This window comes from Ciconia boyciana, chromosome 8 (assembly GCF_034638445.1).
Source record: "Ciconia boyciana chromosome 8, ASM3463844v1, whole genome shotgun sequence".
Classification (NCBI taxonomy): domain Eukaryota; kingdom Metazoa; phylum Chordata; class Aves; order Ciconiiformes; family Ciconiidae; genus Ciconia; species Ciconia boyciana.
The window spans coordinates 18,491,538-18,511,078 of NC_132941.1; the positions used below are offsets into that span (position 1 = coordinate 18,491,538).

At 37.7% G+C, this 19,541-nt stretch overlaps 1 protein-coding gene across 6 annotated transcripts in view; it reads right to left on the reverse strand.

Moving 5' to 3' along the window:
- OTUD7A (OTU deubiquitinase 7A) overlaps positions 1-19,541 on the reverse strand; it is a 148,537-nt gene that overhangs the window by 27,098 nt on the left and 101,898 nt on the right. For all 6 annotated transcript variants that reach the window (XM_072870255.1, XM_072870250.1, XM_072870253.1 and 3 more), the window contains 2 exons: positions 11,190-11,372; positions 7,904-8,122 (listed from right to left, as the gene is read on the reverse strand). In XM_072870255.1, the coding sequence (XP_072726356.1) occupies positions 7,904-8,122; positions 11,190-11,372 (402 nt within the window). The remainder of the gene's footprint in view (positions 1-7,903; positions 8,123-11,189; positions 11,373-19,541) is intronic.

Consider the following 19,541-nt stretch of genomic DNA (forward strand, 5'->3'; position numbering starts at 1 on the left):
AAAGAGAATGTGACTAATTGTGTAACATCTCTGGGGACAAGGAAGAGCAGATGATGATGAGTAGGGCTGGTATATTTCCCAAAACTTTTGGAAAGTCTGTGGGTAATGCACAATTGAATAATTGAATGAATAGTGCAATAGGCAGCCCGTGGTGACTCCATTTCTTTGTTTGTCCTCTTCTGCAGCCTTTTTCTCCCCCAATTCCTTTACTAGCAACCTGAGAGGAAATAGCATCTATATATTTGTACAGTCAGTCTTGCATTTAAGGTTAAATCCCCAAAACAGAAATAAGCTCAAGCAATGAAAAAAACTTTTTTCCATTAATGTGTTTTCATTACAAAATTATACTGAAGTTTATTTGTAATGGCAGGTAATACATATTGTGCAAAAAAATAGTACAACAACATTTTAACATGTGCCCCCAATTACTTGTTCCAGGTACTAAGAACTATGTAATTAAATTTCACTTAGTCAGTATGGGTTGAGAGTTACTATACTATAAAGGTAAAGATGCATAGCAGATCAATAACTAAACACATTTGGTAATGCTCATATGATTTCAGCAGCTAGTTTATAAATGCCCAACATCTCAGACTAGGCTTATTGAGTTCTAAATTAAATATGCATTAAAGAAGCTTAATTTAAAGTGCTATTGGACAGCCTTTGGGAAAGATAAATCTGAAATAACAAGTTATCATTTTTAGCAACTCCTGTGTCTGTGGGCTGTGAAATAACAACTTGCCACCTGTTTTTTGCAGAATGTTTTGGCGGTATCATATTAAGTTATACCAAGCTACTGCTTAAAGCATAGTTAAAAGACCTAAAACAGACAGACCTTAGGACTTAAGGGAATAATGGGTGGTATTCCTTTGCAGATTAACTAGCAGCTATTGGTAATAAATGTCAAAGTCTGGTGTTTAGGTATCTTTTGAATAACAGGAAGTTCTATAAAAGTGATCTGCTTTCAAGTAGATTATGCAAAAAATGTTTGTGGGCTTGGTTAACATCACAAAGCTTATGGCTAACTAAAAAATTAGCAAAAATGCATTGGATTATAACAAAAAAAGCGGTGCATTTTCATTTTTCAAATCTAGTGGTTATAGTGGATCCCTTTAGGGAAACAAGAGGAAAGTGGAGCTTAAATGAAAACTGGAAACAGTTCTGCCTCAGGCTTATTTCTGTCTGCTTTGATAAGACAATATTTATGGACAAACTAGACCCATTTCTCACCCTCCCTCCCTCTGTTGGTCTCCTACTTGATCTTGCTTCTTAATTTCTCACAAAATCTATTTAATCTTAAAAAACACAATTTCAAGAAATTGATTTGTTGTTTTATAGCAAAAATACTCTGAGAATTAATATAGCCATATTCTAGTATATGAAAATTTTATCTTAATTTTAGATCAAGATTAAAAGTCCTATCCAGGTCTATGATCTAGCAACATACAATCAGAGAGGCAGACACAAGCATACAATATTGCCCTTTCTTTGCACGATACTTAAGACTTCGGGTCCAAACTCAAAAGAAATGTTAACAGAATCTAGTATCTCCCATGGCTGAAGATTGCCAACTATTTCTGTATTCTGATATTATCCTACTCCTGCGCTACATAGTGTGTATCAGACTTCACATAATACAAAGCACATATAGGCTCCCCCTGCTCCCTTATTTGCAGGGCCCAACAAGAATCAATCATTCTGATACAGAACCAGATATATATCTTGTATTCCATGCAAAGAAGGTAAGCTGAATCTCAGAGAACGTTTTGCAAACTGTCGAAAACAGACAATATCACTACTTTAAAATCTACTATCTGATGACTCCCAGGACAAGATGCAAACATCAAAAGCTACCCTATTGTAAATACACTAGAACTGTAGGCATGAATATAAGCTGGTCTTATGCAACTGTTAGGTTGAAAACGTCAGTATTTGAGGAAAAGGAAATAAGAAATATTTTAAAACATGGGTTTTACCCAACAATATTCATAATGTTGGAGTATTATTAATAGACACTAGAAAGGTTTAAGTGTTATTTTCATAAGCCTCCATATTGTATTACAAGCCACAGGTGTATTGTTTCTTGCTGCAGGATTTATGAGAGGAAATTGCCAAAGAGGATTCTAGATGATTATATGACCTGAATGGCTCAAAAAGAAGGCAGCAGAGAACAGCGAATGCATTTCAAGTATTAACAGGGGCCAGGCTTGGCTTTCCATATCAGCCCCTGATGCCTTATGCGCTGGTACTATAGAAGGTAAGAAAGCATTCAGCGTGATGTCCTCTACGCAAAACCCCATCAACAGTATAAACAAGAAGGTAAAAATATGCAAGAGAAATTATTCTAGTTTATGACTATCCCATAAATATGCTTATACGGAGCTGCCCTCCAGTTTAGTGACGTCCGTTATAAAGTACTCATTGCCCAAACATGCACAAAGTTGGTGGTACACATACAAACCAACCAAATCCAAAACAAACATGAGGTTACAGAATACTAAAGAATCTTTGTAGAAACTGCCCAAGTCCTTTGCTCCCTCTTCATTTTCTCCAGTCCGTATTTTCTTTTTTGTGGTTTAAGCTACTAATAAACTAAATGGCTTTACAGATGTGGGATTTTTCTGGTAAAATTAACCACCAAAAAGTTACGACGACTTAGGAAACAGGAACTTAATATAACTCTTTCTTGACAGGGGAAAAGGAGATGCTACAAAGGATGAGCCCCCTCTCAAGCTCTACACAATTGAGCGTGGTTGAAGTTTCACTGCAAAGCTAGATTGCATATCATTGCCTCCAAGGCAAACAGTCAGCTTCTTGCCTGCAATGCCACTGTGCATTTATTGTATCAAAAATAAACCAGAATTCTTACAGAAAAAATGGAATACACATTAGGAGAAAAACAAGGATGGTTAAAGATGGGAAAAAGCGTGAAGTGTCGTGTCATGGCTTGTACAATTTTACCTCAGATTGAGTGCGATTGTGTCTTAACGCACTTCACTGTGCTATTAACAGTACTCTTTCATACAGCTAAGTAAACCAGTCTTCGGCCAACTCCTCAAAAACACTGACAGAGTAGACATCTCACTGAGGAAAACAAGTCGATCTGTGCACAGTGGGACTCAATGTCTGGTTTCCTGCGCTTGTCGTACATGTGGCTAAAGGTGAGACTTCTGATGGCTTTTCTTTTGTTTGTTGTTGGGCATTCTGGAGGTCTTTCCCATGTGGATTCTGTAGCGTTCAATAAACAATATTCACGTTGTTTTTCTTCTATGGAAATAGAAGTTTTTCTTCTATGGAAATACTAAAAATAAGCTAGCTGCTTATTTTCATGAAACTTGTAAAAGCTTATTCACAAATATATTTGAAATTGGCAGAGTTAAATTTAAAAAATAAACAGTGGTACAATCTTAAGAGACAGCTTGTGGACACAAGCTCAGTTTCCTTAAGAAACTAGGCTAAAACTAGCCTTTCTTTCATTCCTCTCTTTTCATATTTCCAGAAATCCACCTGTCATCCATCCCCCAAGACACAAAGTCACAAAATAACATTTTCAACTTCCAAAGCAAGTCTAATTCTGGACACCCCATATATTCTCAAAAGCAATGGTTCACCCTAAACACTCACCAACTCCCCTTGGGAATCCAACAGCAATAACTGCTCTGGGGTGTGCACAGGACTGACTGGCTAAGTCAACAGAGGATTACTCAGCCCACTCAGACTAGTCAGACAATTAGCAATGGGTGCAGGAACCTCAAGTCCAGATTTCAGCAGAGCTACTTCTACACTTTGCATGTTTCTTACATTACTAGCTACGAGGATTTTTTTGTTTATTTTTAGTTTTAGTCCTTTCATACAATAAATGTGTACTTGCAAGTATTGACGTGAAGAAAATTACAAGAACAGATTTTCTACATGGGCTTATATTAATCATTCAGTGACTGCTTACTTTTTAAAATAAGGGAATAAATAAAGCATTTACCAATACTTTTTCTGTACTTCAAAGAAAGGACCTTCTTGTAGGAGCTCTCTCTTTTAGCCTAGATGATGAAATCAGCTTCGCAGTAGCATCTGCAAGGCTATTCATATTTACTGATGTCCTTGAAATGTAATGTCGAGCTGTGCATGTAGAAATAAGTAAAACTGAGCAATCAAGTAAGTGCTTCTCTTTTAGCCTGATGCATAAGCAACACAGACTGTCACAGAAACTACTGACGAGAATGCAAATCAAAGATCATAAAACAAGATGGCACAGAAATATATGACTAGGCCTAACTGGCTGTAGATAACTGATATTACAGTTATCTACAGTTCTATTTTCTGCAGGTTAACAGTTCTATTATCTGCAGGTAACTGCAGATCCCATATTACTGGTTTTCTTCATTTGTTTCTTTCATAACCCTAGACAGACAGTTTTCTATGACACTGCATTTCATCCTACTCTGTGATACAATATTTGTCATTTATATTAGAACTGAATTACACAAGCATGCATTTCAAAGCTTGGAAATCAGGAAATTAATACAGTTCTCTCATAATTATAATGGTTGCTATCCCAGCACCCTGCATATACCATGTGAAAATGTGTTAAAAATTCTGGGATAAGAAAATATTTCTACAACCTGAAAAGGCATCAATTTTTCTTTAACAAAGCTTAATTTTTAACAGTTGGAAGTCAAATGTTTCCAGAATTTTGGTGGATTTGTTTTGGGGGATGTGAAACCCAGGCTTAACAACATATTATTGTTTATTTTGCCTGTAGCTGTATAAAATGCTTCATAGAAAACATAAACCTGAGCACAAAAAGTGTAGGAAAGCAATATTCTTGCAGGTTCATACAGTTTACTTTTAATTTTTGTATTGAATTGTATTTCAGCACTGCAATAGAAACTTTTTTTCTCTTCATTAAAAACACTGTGTTAGACCAGCCATTCTTCTGCCTATACTATGGTATTTTGAACTCATCAGTACAGCAGAAGTTTTCACAATATCTCTCTGTGTCAACCTACACATTAACGAGACATGGGAGAACACATGTATATAATGAAAATCAACTTGCTGCAGCAAAATATTTAGAATTCTAGAATTCCTTTCACACAGACTTCATTTAATATTATCACTATCTGAGCCATCCTCCATCGAAGAACCATACTGATTACTGCAAGATCACTCAGAGATCAGTCTGCACATTACTTACAAGGTGACCTCATTCCGATTCAGGCAATAATGAACAGCTGAGTTTATAAGACGCACAAAACCCCAAAATGCTTTTATGAATGTGGTGAATTCCATCCTCTAAGAGAAATATTCAGAAAGCAATCACACAAAGAGTAGAGGATACATTGCAGCAGCAGAGAGTGAGTAAATCATACTGTCTTTATCTGGGCCTTTCCTTTATAATCTCACACAGCATTTCTGAATAAATCGGGAATTTTGCTCTGAGTTTCTATACAAGTAGGATGTAATCTGAACATCCTTTCACATATAGATGTAATGGTAGCAAGTGCCTAAGGATATAAAAAGAGAATATAAAAGCCTTACAGGCTTTTATAGGCATTCAGCTCATACAGCCACTTCAGACAACACGTGCGACAGTCTGTTAATAGTTAATAATTTTGATAATTTTGCTCTCCCAATCCATGCTTTGTGAGTAGTAAGCTACTCTATGTTCTTAAAAAAGTTCCTCCTCCTTTTGCCTAATCAGCTTTTTTTCCCTTCCTTTCTCTTGAAATTTATGTCCTTAAACCCAAGCAGACACCTCTCTCTTTTCCTTTAAAAATATCCCCAACCTCAGCTACAGAAGCTACTGTCCTTCATGCAGTTTGTTTTGTTTTGAAACAGACTTTAGGCCCTTTGCAGGGAATGCACCCTATCTGTTAATTTTTTTTATGTCATTGACCAAACCATAGTCAAACTGGGCCCTCTGTTGGTGGGAGACAATAAAATGTCTAATGTTATGTGACTTTCCTGTTAATTCACTCTCTTCATTTCAGACAACAATATGTCTAAAATAGGCAGGAAAGAAAAGGAAATGGAGTATCTTTATGTCTTAAATAGAGACAAAAGGTCAGTTTACATGAAGTCTTACATGATTTTCTTCAACACTCACTGTTTGATCTGTTCAACTTACTTGAACTGAAGAACTGTTTTCCAGGAAGTTCCAGTTTATTTAAGTGAAATGCTCACATAAGTAAACCAAGTCTACATAGGCTACAAGAACACCTGCTATCAAAACCACAAGCATTTCAAATGGTCAAAACACCCTCCTTTCCAGGATGCAAGAGGCTCTGGGGAGGAAGGGACTTTTCCAGCGTGAGTCAAGTTATTGCCCTAATTAAAGTAACGTGAAGAAAAGAATAAATTATTTATTCTAATTTTCAGAGATATTTGAGAGAGGAATGCTGAGGCAGAAAATTCAGTAGCTTCTGCAGCCCTATTTCAAGTTCAAAGCCAGCCAGCTCTGTATTAATTAGATGTCAGCTCCAAATTCACATATTCCCTCATTTTAAGGTCAGAAAACCACTGTGATCATCTAGTTTGTACTCTTGCATTAACTGACGCTAAAGGCTGTAATTCCACTGAAGCAGGTAGGTCAACAATGATACTGTAGCAAGATGTTTTCTGACAGCCCTATGGAATTTGGAGTGTTTGGCAGAGCTGCCACAGGAAGAGCCATCCTGTTTTTTCCCTGGCCTTCTCTTCTTGTGTTAGCTGGTTCCTAGAGAAACTAGATGTATTTTCTTGATAGGTGACTGACAGTTTTCATAGTTGGCTGGTAGCATTCCTGCATTATTTTATACTGCTATTTTTTCCAGAAAAGGCCTTCTGAATACTGTTTGGGGTTTGGTTGGGGGGTGCGGGGGGGGGCTGTTTCTTAAGCAGAAAACCCCTTTCTTTTTTTTTCTAGGGTTTTATTTTCTCTGCTCCTTGATGCTATTATCTAAGTATGTCTTGCTTTTCAAATACCAAAGCCAAAAAATGAGCATATGACAATACATAAGTACTCAGTGTGACACCAGATTAGCAGAGGTGCTGCCTAAACACTATGATGCAGTGCCCTGATCAATAACAAGCAACAGTTTATCAGTTTGAACACACACAGTATGACTATGCACCAAGTCTTGAGAATGCACTCTCAGATGAATACACAGTGTTACACAAGCCAGTATAGCAATGAACAGAAAAAAGCTGGCTATTCGATATTCCACAGGCAGCCATGAAATCAGATTTTATAACTCCTTTATATCACCAGAGTTGGGCATTTCACTATATAGGTGTGTTCATTTCATGGTTCATTAATACACTTGCTATTTCATAAGGCACGGGTACTAATTTTAAACACATTTCTCCATATCTTTCAAAACTGACTTAAAACTTTAAACTACTAATAAATCTGAATTAAAATTAATTTTAAATTTCTTAACTTTTTTGCCATGGCAACAATGAAATATTACTTTAAAATTATTTAGTTTCTTATTACAAAAATAATAATCAATACATAAAATACATATTTAAAAACTATTTTCTCAAGCTGCAACAGAACTTGAAGCTGCTTCCTTTGTTAGTCATTGCAATGTAATTTCCTCACAAGAACTGGAAGTACCAACCCGCTCCGACCACCCAGACTCATGTCCTTCTCTATTGCATGAATTCCCCATCAGTCCTCGTTTCCTTCCTCCCTCAATTTCTTTGTTTTGTTAAGTAAATTCGACAGTTTTCTCTAGAATGTTTAAAAGAAACAGAGAATCAGGGTATGTGTCACTTTGCAAAGAGCACAGTATTTGCTTTTACTCTCTGGCATTTATTTCCCATGCAGGATGCGCAAGCTCCAGAAATGAAGCGTGATTAGAAATGTCAACCAAAATGTCAGATTGCCCAGCTGCTGACATCAGAAGTATTTACTCACCTGCTTGCTCCAAAGCAACCATTGTTGCCTGCTCAATTAAGTCACGTTCAATGAAGCTTCTGAAATCTTCACTGTACACACTAAGGTCTGGTAGCTGGAATGTGTAGATGGGCATCTCCAAAGGAAACTGCTCATTGCTGCACTCATTTGCTACATGCGATCGAGCAAGGGAGACTATAGCTGAGCTGGCATGAGAAATACCTCTGGAAAGACGCTTTTCTGTAGAAAAACCAAAGAGATATTATAGCCTATAAGACTACCTAAAAGACCAGTCAACACCAAGTCTGGCGAATGCCCGTTCATTTCACTCAGGAATTTATTCCACTTCTTGCATGTTACTTTATTTGGGTTATTTCCCTACTGTAAAAAATTCCTTAGTTCTTACTATGGATCCCTATGGCAAGTCATAGGAACTTCATTCTCCTTCTAGCAAAACAGATAAACAGTAAAAGTAAAGAGATATGAAAGACAAGTATTTTTATAAAAAAAATTTTAAATGTATCTTAAGTTTCCAAAGATGCATTGGAAGAAACATTTACTGGCAGACAGATGACAATCAATTAACATTTTGAACTCTTAATTTAAGTTGACTTCTTGTGAATCAAAAAATCCATCACTCTACAATCACTTCATATCGAACGTGCCATACAGTTTTAATCTCAGAACAATCTACCTGAAAGCAATTTTAACATCATTATGCTGACTTTAAGACAAACTCAGTTTTTATGCGTATGTGTTTTCTAAAATCCTGATCCAAGAAACAATACATAGTTCAAAACGAATGATGAAATTAAGAAGCCTGGTACAAAAGAATGCATTATTTTATCAAAACAACTATGAGCTAGTGTCTTACAATTTATTGAATTTCTCTGTGGACAAATGCTATATAAGGAACAGTAAAGGGTCATTAAGGCAAAATAAGCATTAGAATGTTAAGAAAGGGACAAAATATTACTATCATATCATTTCACTTTACTATATGGCCTCAGTTCTGGTATCAGCAAATGGGTAACAGAAACACTCTTCAAGTGCTTAAACCATGAATCATTCAGTCAAAACTGATAGAGATATTTTCCCTCTGTTTAGTTTCTGCCCTGTACTCCTGTTTATATTTAAAAAAACTGAAATGAACGTTTTGTAGCTGCTTAAAATTTATGTTCACCAAATGTTAATAATCTTCTCTCTCAGAAGTTTCTTTCTGCATCTGAGAAGTGACACTCCTTAGAACCACGGTACCACTGCCTTTCTGTGCTTCAAAAGGACGGACCTTTTGATTGAGTTGCGCTCTTCTCTAGCCATCCTTCGCAATGGGGTTTATCTTACAGTAATATAGAAAGTCTCCTGCGCATTGTACTGAATTTTATTAGTGAGTTGACACCACATTTATGGAGTTTCTTACATTTTTGAATATGCAGAAAGCTTTCTGGTGACATTTATATAACATTAAGTTAGATAATATTTTCATTGATTTTCCTTGGAAATGGGTACCTTATCATACTGGAAGTTTTTGTAAAAAACTATTTGGTGCAACTTCACCTCTGTAGCTTCATAAATACTACCATAAACTAGCCTTTAGTGATCAACTCTCAAACATGTACAATGCTATATTAAAATAAAAGAAGTTCCTGTACTCCTGTGCCTTCAGAAATTAACAAAGAAGCTTACTTAAACACAGCTTATTACTTAAGCTAATACTGTTTTTAAAACATCTCAAACTGACTAACGGTTATTAAAAAATTAATTTTACTGGAGTTTGTGAACTTTGTTTCTCTAATGGATCAAAGTTTTTCTAATTTTAAGAGCTAAATTGCACTCCCTAAAATATCCTAAATGGAGGGGGGAGAGAAGGTTTGATTACATTTGCATTTCTTTCTTGTCCCCGTACCTCTCAGCTAAATAACTTTTAAACAGGGGAACTGAAGTATAGGATAGCATCTCCGTTTGACATCCCTTTGCTACCACTCCATCACCCCTTTCCCACCATGGTCCAGCCCTCACCCATTGGCTGCATCCTCCACTCCAAGTACTTGGTCCATAACAAGACCCTCCTTTCCCTTCTCTGCTCCCCTCTGAACATCCTCCTCACTCCAGTTTCATGTTTCAGTCAGAAATGTCTCTCTAATCGTGAAGTCATCACTTACGCATTGAATTGGTAGCAAAGTTACTGTCAATCCAGGCATTTAAAGCCACACTTACCCCACCCTACCTACTACACTCACTAAAATATCAAATAGCTATATCAGTATAAACCAGACAGTTTAATAAAATGGAATTTTAGAGCGAGCTATATCCTAATGAGGATGAAGGGACACAGTTTTATCAACTACAGTGTGCTAACTCTTCCTCCCTTTATTTGTATTCAGTGCTTTTAAGAAGTCATAACAAGCACTACAGTTCCTTTTCTACCGATGGAAGTTATCAATTTTAAAAAAGCTTTACTGACACTCCTAAGTATGATACCATTTTCTGTTTAATAGGAGGGAAGAGCCAGCAGAAGAAGGGAAGCCTTTGTGTTTCTTCTAATGATTGCATAGAAAGCCATCACCAAGCTAGTGCTATTACCTCCCTAAATGACAAGCTGTCAGACTTGCAGATTTATTTTGGTGCAAACAGCAGTTCCTTGATAAATTAATTTAAAAAAAAATGCATTCCAACAGTCTGAGAGAGATAGTGATCTGAAATAAAACCTATAAAAGATCTGCAAACAAAAAAGTAAATTCTAATGTTTATCATCCTGTACTGGAAATCAACTGCTAGAGGTAGTTGACTCATTTTTCTTAAGGTTTCAATTTCTATTTGGCGGCAGATAGGAGGTTGTCCTTTCTTCTGTGGAACCATAAAAGAACAAAATTTTAAAGCTGAAAGTTATTCATCGATTTCATACACCCTAATCACATGCTATGAGTAAGAATGCAAAGACTGAAATATGGAAATTTTTTTTTAACCTTTTTTTGGTCTCAATAAGCACAGAAAACTACACACAAGAGTGGTCTGTGACACCCTCTAATTAACTCCTTTTATATGTACCATAAGACTGCTTGGGGACAACGTATTTTTGTACTTTAATCACACATTAAAAAAACAACTTGCAGAACTGAAGCAAAGCTCATGACAACTGAAACACGTGAAACGTAGGGTCCAGCAGCAGCTCTGTGAATCCCATCACAATGACACAGTTCACAGGCTGATGGCAAATGACTTCCAACTCCCTGCAGACAAGCACAACTTGCAAGCACACAAGCTAGAAAGCTGTTTGTTCACAACAGCCCTGGAGAAGAGCTCTTACCTTGAGCAATGTCATCCTGCCTTTGCAGGCAGGGTCGCTCAGCCTTCGTCACCTGGGGAGGCTGCTCTGGCTCCTGCTGCTTGTAGTATTTGCCCTCATTGAACACCTGTGGCAGGTTGGCGGTGTGTACCTGCCGGAGCTGCTCATAGTCACTCAAAGCTGCTGTCAAGTCCCAATTTTTGCCTGCCAAATAGCAAAAGGACATTTTGCTCACATCTGTACGTGACCAGACTGATAACCTGGAAACCATTTTCATATGCACTTAAAATATAAACTTAAATAGAGAAATCACTCTTTCTTAAAGCATCAGCAAGGCAACAGAGGTTCTTTTGATAAAACATTTTACAACCACTCCTCCCTCAACAAAAATGCACAGTTGATAAGCACCTTGAAAGTACACAGCAAACGGACAAAGAGAGAAATCTATTTCTTTATTTTAATTCCTATTTTAGTTTTCTTTATATCATAATTGGAGAAGACCTCAGGAAAGCTCTTGTCCAACCTCCTGCTCAAAGCAGGGTCAGCTATAAGATCAGACTAGATTGCTCAGGGCTTTATTCAGTTTGGTCTTTAAAATGCCAAGGATGGTGACTGTACAACCTCCTTGGGCAAACTGTTCCCACATTTGACTGTCTTCATGGGACCTATGTCCACTCTGAACCTGTCTCGTTTCAACTTACACCTACTGCCCCTTGTCCTCCTGCCACACACCACTGTGAAGAGCCTGGCTCCAACTCCTTGATAACCTTCTTACGGCACTGGAAGGCTGGTGTTAGATCCCCTCAAAGTCTCCCCATTTCCAGCCTGAACAAGCCCCACTCCCTCAGTGCCTCCTCATAGGACTTGTGCTCCAGCCCCCAACAACCTTTGCAGCCTTCCCCTGAACTCAATTCAATTTATAGCTGTCTTCCTTGGACTGGGGGTGGGGGGCAAAATTAGACACGGTATTATAGATGTCTAATGAGTGCTGAGTAGAGAGGTCTAAATCACTTCCCTCAGTCTACGGCTTATGGTCGTGTTGATATAACTCAGCATATTGCTGGCTTTCCTAGCTGTCAGGGGACATGGCTGGTTCATGTGCAGCTTGCTGGCTACCAAGACCTCCAGGTCTTTTTCTGCCAACCTGCCCCCCAGCCTGTATCATTGCAGGGCGTCCTTCCTTTCCAGGCACAGAACTCTGTGTTCATCCTTGTTAAATGTTATCAGCTTCCTGTTGGTCAATTCCCTCACTCTGTCTAGGTTCCCCTGAATGGCAGCTCTGCCCTTGAAGACATCAGCTGGTCCCCCCAGTTCCAGCTGGTGTCATCTCCAAACTTGATGTTGCCTCACTGATGAAGACTTTAAACAGGTACAGACACCTGAGGTACAGCATTTGTTACCAGCTTCCACCTAGAAAGTTATTTGCCCATCTAGTTGTCCACCCATCCAGACTGTAACATCCTAACTTGAACGTAGCAATACTTTGCAGAAGCATCAAAAGCCTTGCTAACGTTGAGATAAAAGGTATCCACTGCTCTCCTCTCATCCACAAATCCAGACATTTTATCATACAAGGCAATCAACACCAGGATTTCCCTTGCTCAGATTCCAATCAAATGGCTCCAGAAACTGGCAATTTAAGATGAACACTAAATCCCACAGAATTTAACATAAAATACTGAGAGGCAGTAATAATTCACATATGTACAGTTGTATTAATAATAAATAACAATTAGCAGCAATGATGGAAAGACTTGACAGCATTATAGCACAAAAGAGTGAGAAACTTTCTTATCTTTCTATTCGCAGAGCAGCTAGAATGCAAATGCAAAATTCTTCAGGTCCCTTAATCTTACAGATCAGAGAGAACTTGCTCTCACAGAGATTTTTAGAAAGCAGATAATATAGGACAGTGTTTTGTAACAAAACATGCAGTGAGAGGATTCAGTCAATGTGCTTCCATGTCTGTGTGAGCTGCTCATGGAACCTGCCAACACAGAATCCTCTAAAAGGTTTGCTTCCAAGCTCCCTCTCCATCATATTGCTATGACCAGCGATAACAGAACACAGGCTAATATCCGGAGATAAAGAAGTCTGTTTAGTACAGGTGGTGAAATGGTACTTGTCACTCTCAAAAAATAATAATGAGAAAAATGTTGAGATGTTTGTATGTTATTTTCAAAACAACCTTGCTGAGTGAAAACACGTACATGTCCTAGCATTCTCCAAGTACTTGTTTTTAATTGGAAAATTACAAATATTTAATAGCAAGAAAAAAGATCCCACTAATTTTATGAGACTTGTACAGCATTCCATGAGCACTTTTTCTGGGAATTCAAAAGTAACCTGATTCTGACTAATACATGATTTATTACACCATAAGAAGTTGTCACTTTATGTACTTTGAGAAGCTACATTACCTGAGTAGCAGTTATATTTAACTTATTTGCTTACACAAAGGAGAATAAGCTAAAAATAGTACAAAGCAGATTTATGCAGATAAAAGAAAGTCTTTTACTGTTACACAGTCATTTCTGTGAAGAACAAAAACCTAACTGAAGCAGGAAAAAAAACAGCACAAACAGCTGTTACCTACAGGGTTGACCTAAACTACCTCAGGTTTTGAAGTACTAAACAAAATTGTGAAAGGAGAATTAATATCACCAAGCAAGAATGTTATATACATCCTCAGTAGTCCATAATATAAACGACCATGTCAGTGATATGGAATCATATGTTATGCTGTAATCTTCTATTAGAAAGCCTGTAGGACAAAATGTAAATTCAGTGAAAATTGTCAGAGATCCTAGAACAAGGACTTGAGTTATTGCCAGCTTTTTTTTTTTTTTTTAAATCCCATGTAGATTCAATGGCTATAATCCAGTCAGGGCTCTGCTCTAACTATGTATATCATCTGAATCAGGTTGCCCAACCCAAACATCGAAGAATCATGAGTGTGTTCCCAAGATTGATGTGATCACATGAATGTGTTTGGAGTAGGGATTGCTTTTCTTTGGTCCTGTTTTCAGGAGGCACTTACAATATGTTTTTTAAATCTTCTCAATCATGAGGACAATAAAGTAAAAATTTTTTTAAAAAGTGAACGTGACAATAAATATAATTCTAGGAAATGTAGGTTTAAACAAAACAGTATTATCCGAGCATTGGCAATGCTACAAGTCCAGCGCTAAGTGACTCTCAGCAGCAACCTGGGTTTATTCAGTACAGATCCTTGAGTAACAGACCTATATTAATGGAACACAGACAGCATTTCTCTAGTGTCAGGGCATTCCTTACACATCACCTGCACAAGATATTTTCACGTTTAAGTTCTGAAATCTAACAAAAATCACTGTGCATGTGCTGTAAGTGACTGCTGTGTGACAGGGCTTTGATGTAAGTAATAGGAAAGCAGAAAATCGGTAGACTAACAGAAATCCTGCCGTCCTTAGTTTTAAGCCAAATGCAATCATCTTATATAAAAGCTCTATCATAAAAATTACAGTCAGTCTTCAGAAACTATGCTCACAACGTGTTGCAATTAAAACTAAATTGCATAGTTTTAACTCAAGCTGACTCTTGAATTATGCTCCATGGTACAATGTAGCAACTGAGCTTCTAATACAGACTTGAAACTATACATAAAATAAAATTTCTGTATCTGAATGTATCTTACATAGAAATACTTTATTTTCAAATCTCTCCATCTCCCTGGAGTTGTCTCTATCTCCTGAAAAAAATCACCAAAGCCTTAAACATCAGAGAACCAACATAGGAAATGATTACGGGACTCATTTTCCCCAAATTTGCTGGAGCCTCCAAGCATCGGAATGCAAGAAAAAAAATTCAACCAAAGTAGAGAACACATTAAGCACCTTCCTGTCCCCAAGAAATAGTGTTTTTGAATATTAGCCACCCTAACTGACTAGCATAAGTGTTTTCAGCTACTCTCTGTACTGGAAACATGTAAGCTTGCCCCCTTTGCCAAGGCTTCCTCTCATTTTGTTTTATATTTTCACAAGTAAATACAAATGACAGACCTTTTGTTTTTCCCATTGCCCGTAAAAAAGAGGAGAATTCATCAGTTTGGGAGGATTAAAGAAGAAAATTCGTAAGTCAAAGTAGAGGAAACTGGAGGCAGCAAAGAGAATTGAAGGAAAGGAAGAGACACAGATCACATCAGATGACAAGTCACTAGTAGCACTGTATCAGTTAGTAGCAACTGAATTGCTCCAAAGCAGCATCGACACAGTGGGTTTACATGAAAGGCTTTGAGTTTCTAATGGTCAGAGAACATCAGTCAGCAAAAAGATGGAGTAGCACAAAGCTGGTTAGAAAACACAGGTAGTGAATCATGATCAGGATGCTGGAATCAAATTAATTCATTAACTCAACAGAAAGAATACTCTTACTGAACAATTATTTCCAGAATAGCTGTGTGTGCTATGTGAGTCAGCAGGTGTAAAATTTAAACAGGACTGAAAGGTCTCTGCTTTAAAACCAAGTGTTTCTAGTGTGGAGGAAAAACAACAAAACAAAAGTGCAGCTGACCAAGGAATGGAAGATGCACTCTGACTGAGGGGTCGTACTGATGTTTTAACATCAGAGACAGCAGGCGTCTACATGAAAGGGAAACTGACAAAGAAACTCAGTTACACGGTGAAGTTTCTGTCCTAAATAACCGTTGCTTGAATAACGACAGGAGGCACTGTCAGCCTGAAAAAATCCCAAAGACTTAGATAAAACAATATATAATTTAAGAAGCCACTTATCCATTTTTGCCTTACCACCTCAAACTGGTTTAGTGAAGGGTTAAAAAAAAAAGAACAGCAAAGGTAGGACTCGCTTCAGAAGCATTCCAGATGATTCAGTTTTTCCTGATCATCAGAGAGCACTGCTTCCCCCCGCCCCCACCTCTGCCCTATTTAGACAACTTGAAGAGTCCAAGAAGTGTTCAGAAGTGGGTTTCCCAGTGATCTGATGCTCTGAGACCAAGCTGAGAGACATAACGTTTTCCCAGGCCTGGTCCTGGATCCAAAAAGCCTAGCTTTCCTTAGGGCACCTCAACCAGGGACAACATAAAAGCACCAACAACAGAAGAAAGGGGCAGGGGATGAGAGCTGAGTGTCCAGTGCCAGGGCTTTCTGTGGTAGGTTCACTGGATGCCAGATCCCAGGCTAGAAAGAAGTTGAAATGGAGGCAGCGATCAAGAGCATTCCCTATGCAAGAGTACTACTGCAGGATCCACAGAGAGTGAGTTCTCACCTTGGCACACTGCTATTCTGCAGTGACATCCTTAGTGAACACTGGGGAAAGCTGTTTGCTATTAAATCTAGCTTTCGAGGGAGGGAAAAGTTGAGGTGACCTCATTAGGACTGACCACATTATGATCAGAGAAGACACCTCATTCCTTCACCTTTCCCAGCCCTTCCACCTTGCCTTCTTGTCCTTCTCAACCTGTTGGACACCATCCTCTCCTTAGAAAACATTTGATAAAAGAAATCAAAGACCAAGACCTAAATTTTTATATTTAGCCTTGACTACCACTATTTTCCTCTTGAGGCACTTTAGCAAGAAAACCAGCCCAGGGACAAGACTGGGAATTAGATGGACAAACTACTGAGCCAATAGGTTAATCAGAAATTTAGAATAAACCACTCTGATTTTCCTCAGACTCTGCAGCAAGGAAATTAGGTGCATGTCAATGAAGAGATCAAACCAAACCAGAGTAAACTTCACAGGACAAGAAATATTCCTGTAGCTGGTTTTTTGCATATCTGGTTCTGCCCCAAGCTTCATGTAGGCTGCATCATCCACCACATCAGATCCATGCACTATGTACGCACACATGGTATAGCACTATAACAAATGTGAAACATTTACATAATTACTTTTTCCTGAGTGGAACCAGAAATGTTGCACTATCAGACAGCCAAGGGTTTGTTTGCCCAGGCATTATTTTAAAATATCACTGCTTTGTTGAGTTTTAAATAAAATAACATATTGCACAGTTTAAAAAAAAAAAAGAAAAATACCCCACAATACAACTATATAGTGGTCTCTATTGGAAGTTCTCTTGGAAAAGTTTCAGACTGACCTCCTGACAAAGTCCGGATAACTTTCTTTTAATAGATATATTTCCAATTCACTCCACATTTTAATAAGCTGATCAGCTTGAAAGCTGAAATCTGAAAGCAGAAGGGCACTAGAAACTTTGCACTTTTGCTTTAAACCATTTGCTACAAGACTATCACATATTGTAATTTTTTACATGAGAAATACACTCTGCCTTCATAAAGGCAGTATGATTAGCACCACTTAGGTTTTACAAGTTTTCACAGTGCTTAGACAACTGCATTCACCCTTGTTTTTCTGGAGAATAAGGGTCCATCTTTTTTTTAACCTAGTGTTTCTCTAGTCAAGTCTTCAACTTGTTTATGCTGTGAGGAGAAAGTGACTTCTTAATGCTCTGCAGCACATGAGTAATCCTTGCTTGCTCAATGTTAAGCACATGCTTTGTCAGATCACAACTCATACTCTCCAATAACAAAAATCAGGCACCCATTAAGCAGCCTACACTAGTTGTACCGATACTAGATTTTACGTTTTTCAGGCAGATAATATTCAGGCAGCAAGACCTGAGTGACATGCTACTATTTAGTCTTTGGGTTTTTTGCTTTTTATTGTTTTGGCTAGAACAGCATAGCTTAGCGGGGCTGTAACAGTTAATAAATCTATTGTCTTTCACTTCTTAAAACAGATATAATAAAACTAGAGGGCAGTTATCATTAATTAGTAGGAATAGCAAGCATGCAACTATAAAGCACTCCCCCCCACCAAGCTTTCAAATATCCACCCACTCCAATATGTTAAAAAGAACATTTGAAAGGTCACCAGCAATTCTTGATTTAATGATAAACAAAATGCTAGAAAGGATGCAATTCGAGATGGGGAACTAGGAAAGACCTAAATAGTAAGGACCACAATGAAGGGCAACTTGCAGCAACAACATATACACAGGACTTCAGCAAAGAACATTTTAAAAGGGGCAGGAAATGCTGCCTAAAGCTAAACAGGACCAAAAACATGTAAGAAAAAGGATGCAGAAGGGGAAGGTTAGACAGAATTAAACAAATTATGATGCAACTTGTGTTTACAGTTCAGGAACTGCTGATGCATATATCTAAGAAGGAGAAGCAATAAAAATATCCAGTAAGAATTAATGTGAAACTTTCACAAAACAATAAAGGAAAAAAAGAAGACAAAATGCTACACAGCTCACAGAGAAAGCAACTAGGACAAGATTACAGGATGATGTATTTCAGAAAATAAAAATTAGGTCTATAGAAGAACAAAAAGACAACGAAATTGAACAAGAAACTAAGCTGGAAGGATGAGCGAGCATCATTTTTCAGTGTGACAAATACAAGAAAGTAAAAGAAGGTATTTTGGTGAGATAGCAGTAAAACTAAATGGACGCACCTTTTGGAATTTGTAACCATTCTAATCAGATACAATATCTGCCCATGCACTTTACATTTAATGCCGTTTTTGTTGTTAATGAAACTCACACTTGAATGCAATACCATTTAGAAACCATTTTTTTTAAAGAAGAGAGAGACTACTGAAGAACCAGTACCAGCAATATAACTTTCAAGGTTTGTGCCACCATTTCTTAAATATTTTACTATCATTGTCTGTATTTTTTACTAGCAAATTGGAAAAAAATTACAATCCCACTATTACTAAAGCTAATGCAAAGCATCCACAGGAAAAAAAGCGCCTCCCTATTAAAAAAAAATAAAAAATTCAACAAAGCATCCCTGCCCACAGAACAGAAAAAGTCTTGCTGGAAGGGAAAACTTTTGTTTTCAACAGCATCCCAATCATTATAACTCCTTCAAATCTACTGCAGAGAATATGCCTCTGTGACTCAAATACTCCATGTCAGAAAGGTGTTCTTGGCATAGCAGCTGTCCCACAAATAGAAAGCATCAGCTGTTAGGTGGGAAGCACATCATCTCCCCTTTTAGCCCATTTAACGGAACCAGCATTTTACATGAGACTATACTGTGGATCAGTAACAAATCAATTAAACAGGCACAGGAATTTTCAGCAGGAATGCTTGATTCACGTAGTCCCTCCCCTTATGAAGGTGAAAACTACCTGTAAGGATGTACAATCTGAGATGTTTACAAATGACCAGACACAAATCCAGTATTTGGCAGGCTGTGTAACATACTTCTAAAAACAAAATCCAGGGCTCTTATTCCATCTACGTTCTTCTGTGCCATCTTTCAGCTTAGATTTTGAGCAGTTATGCATGTTAAAAAGTAAAACAATATGAATCTCTACATCATGACGTCTTCCTTC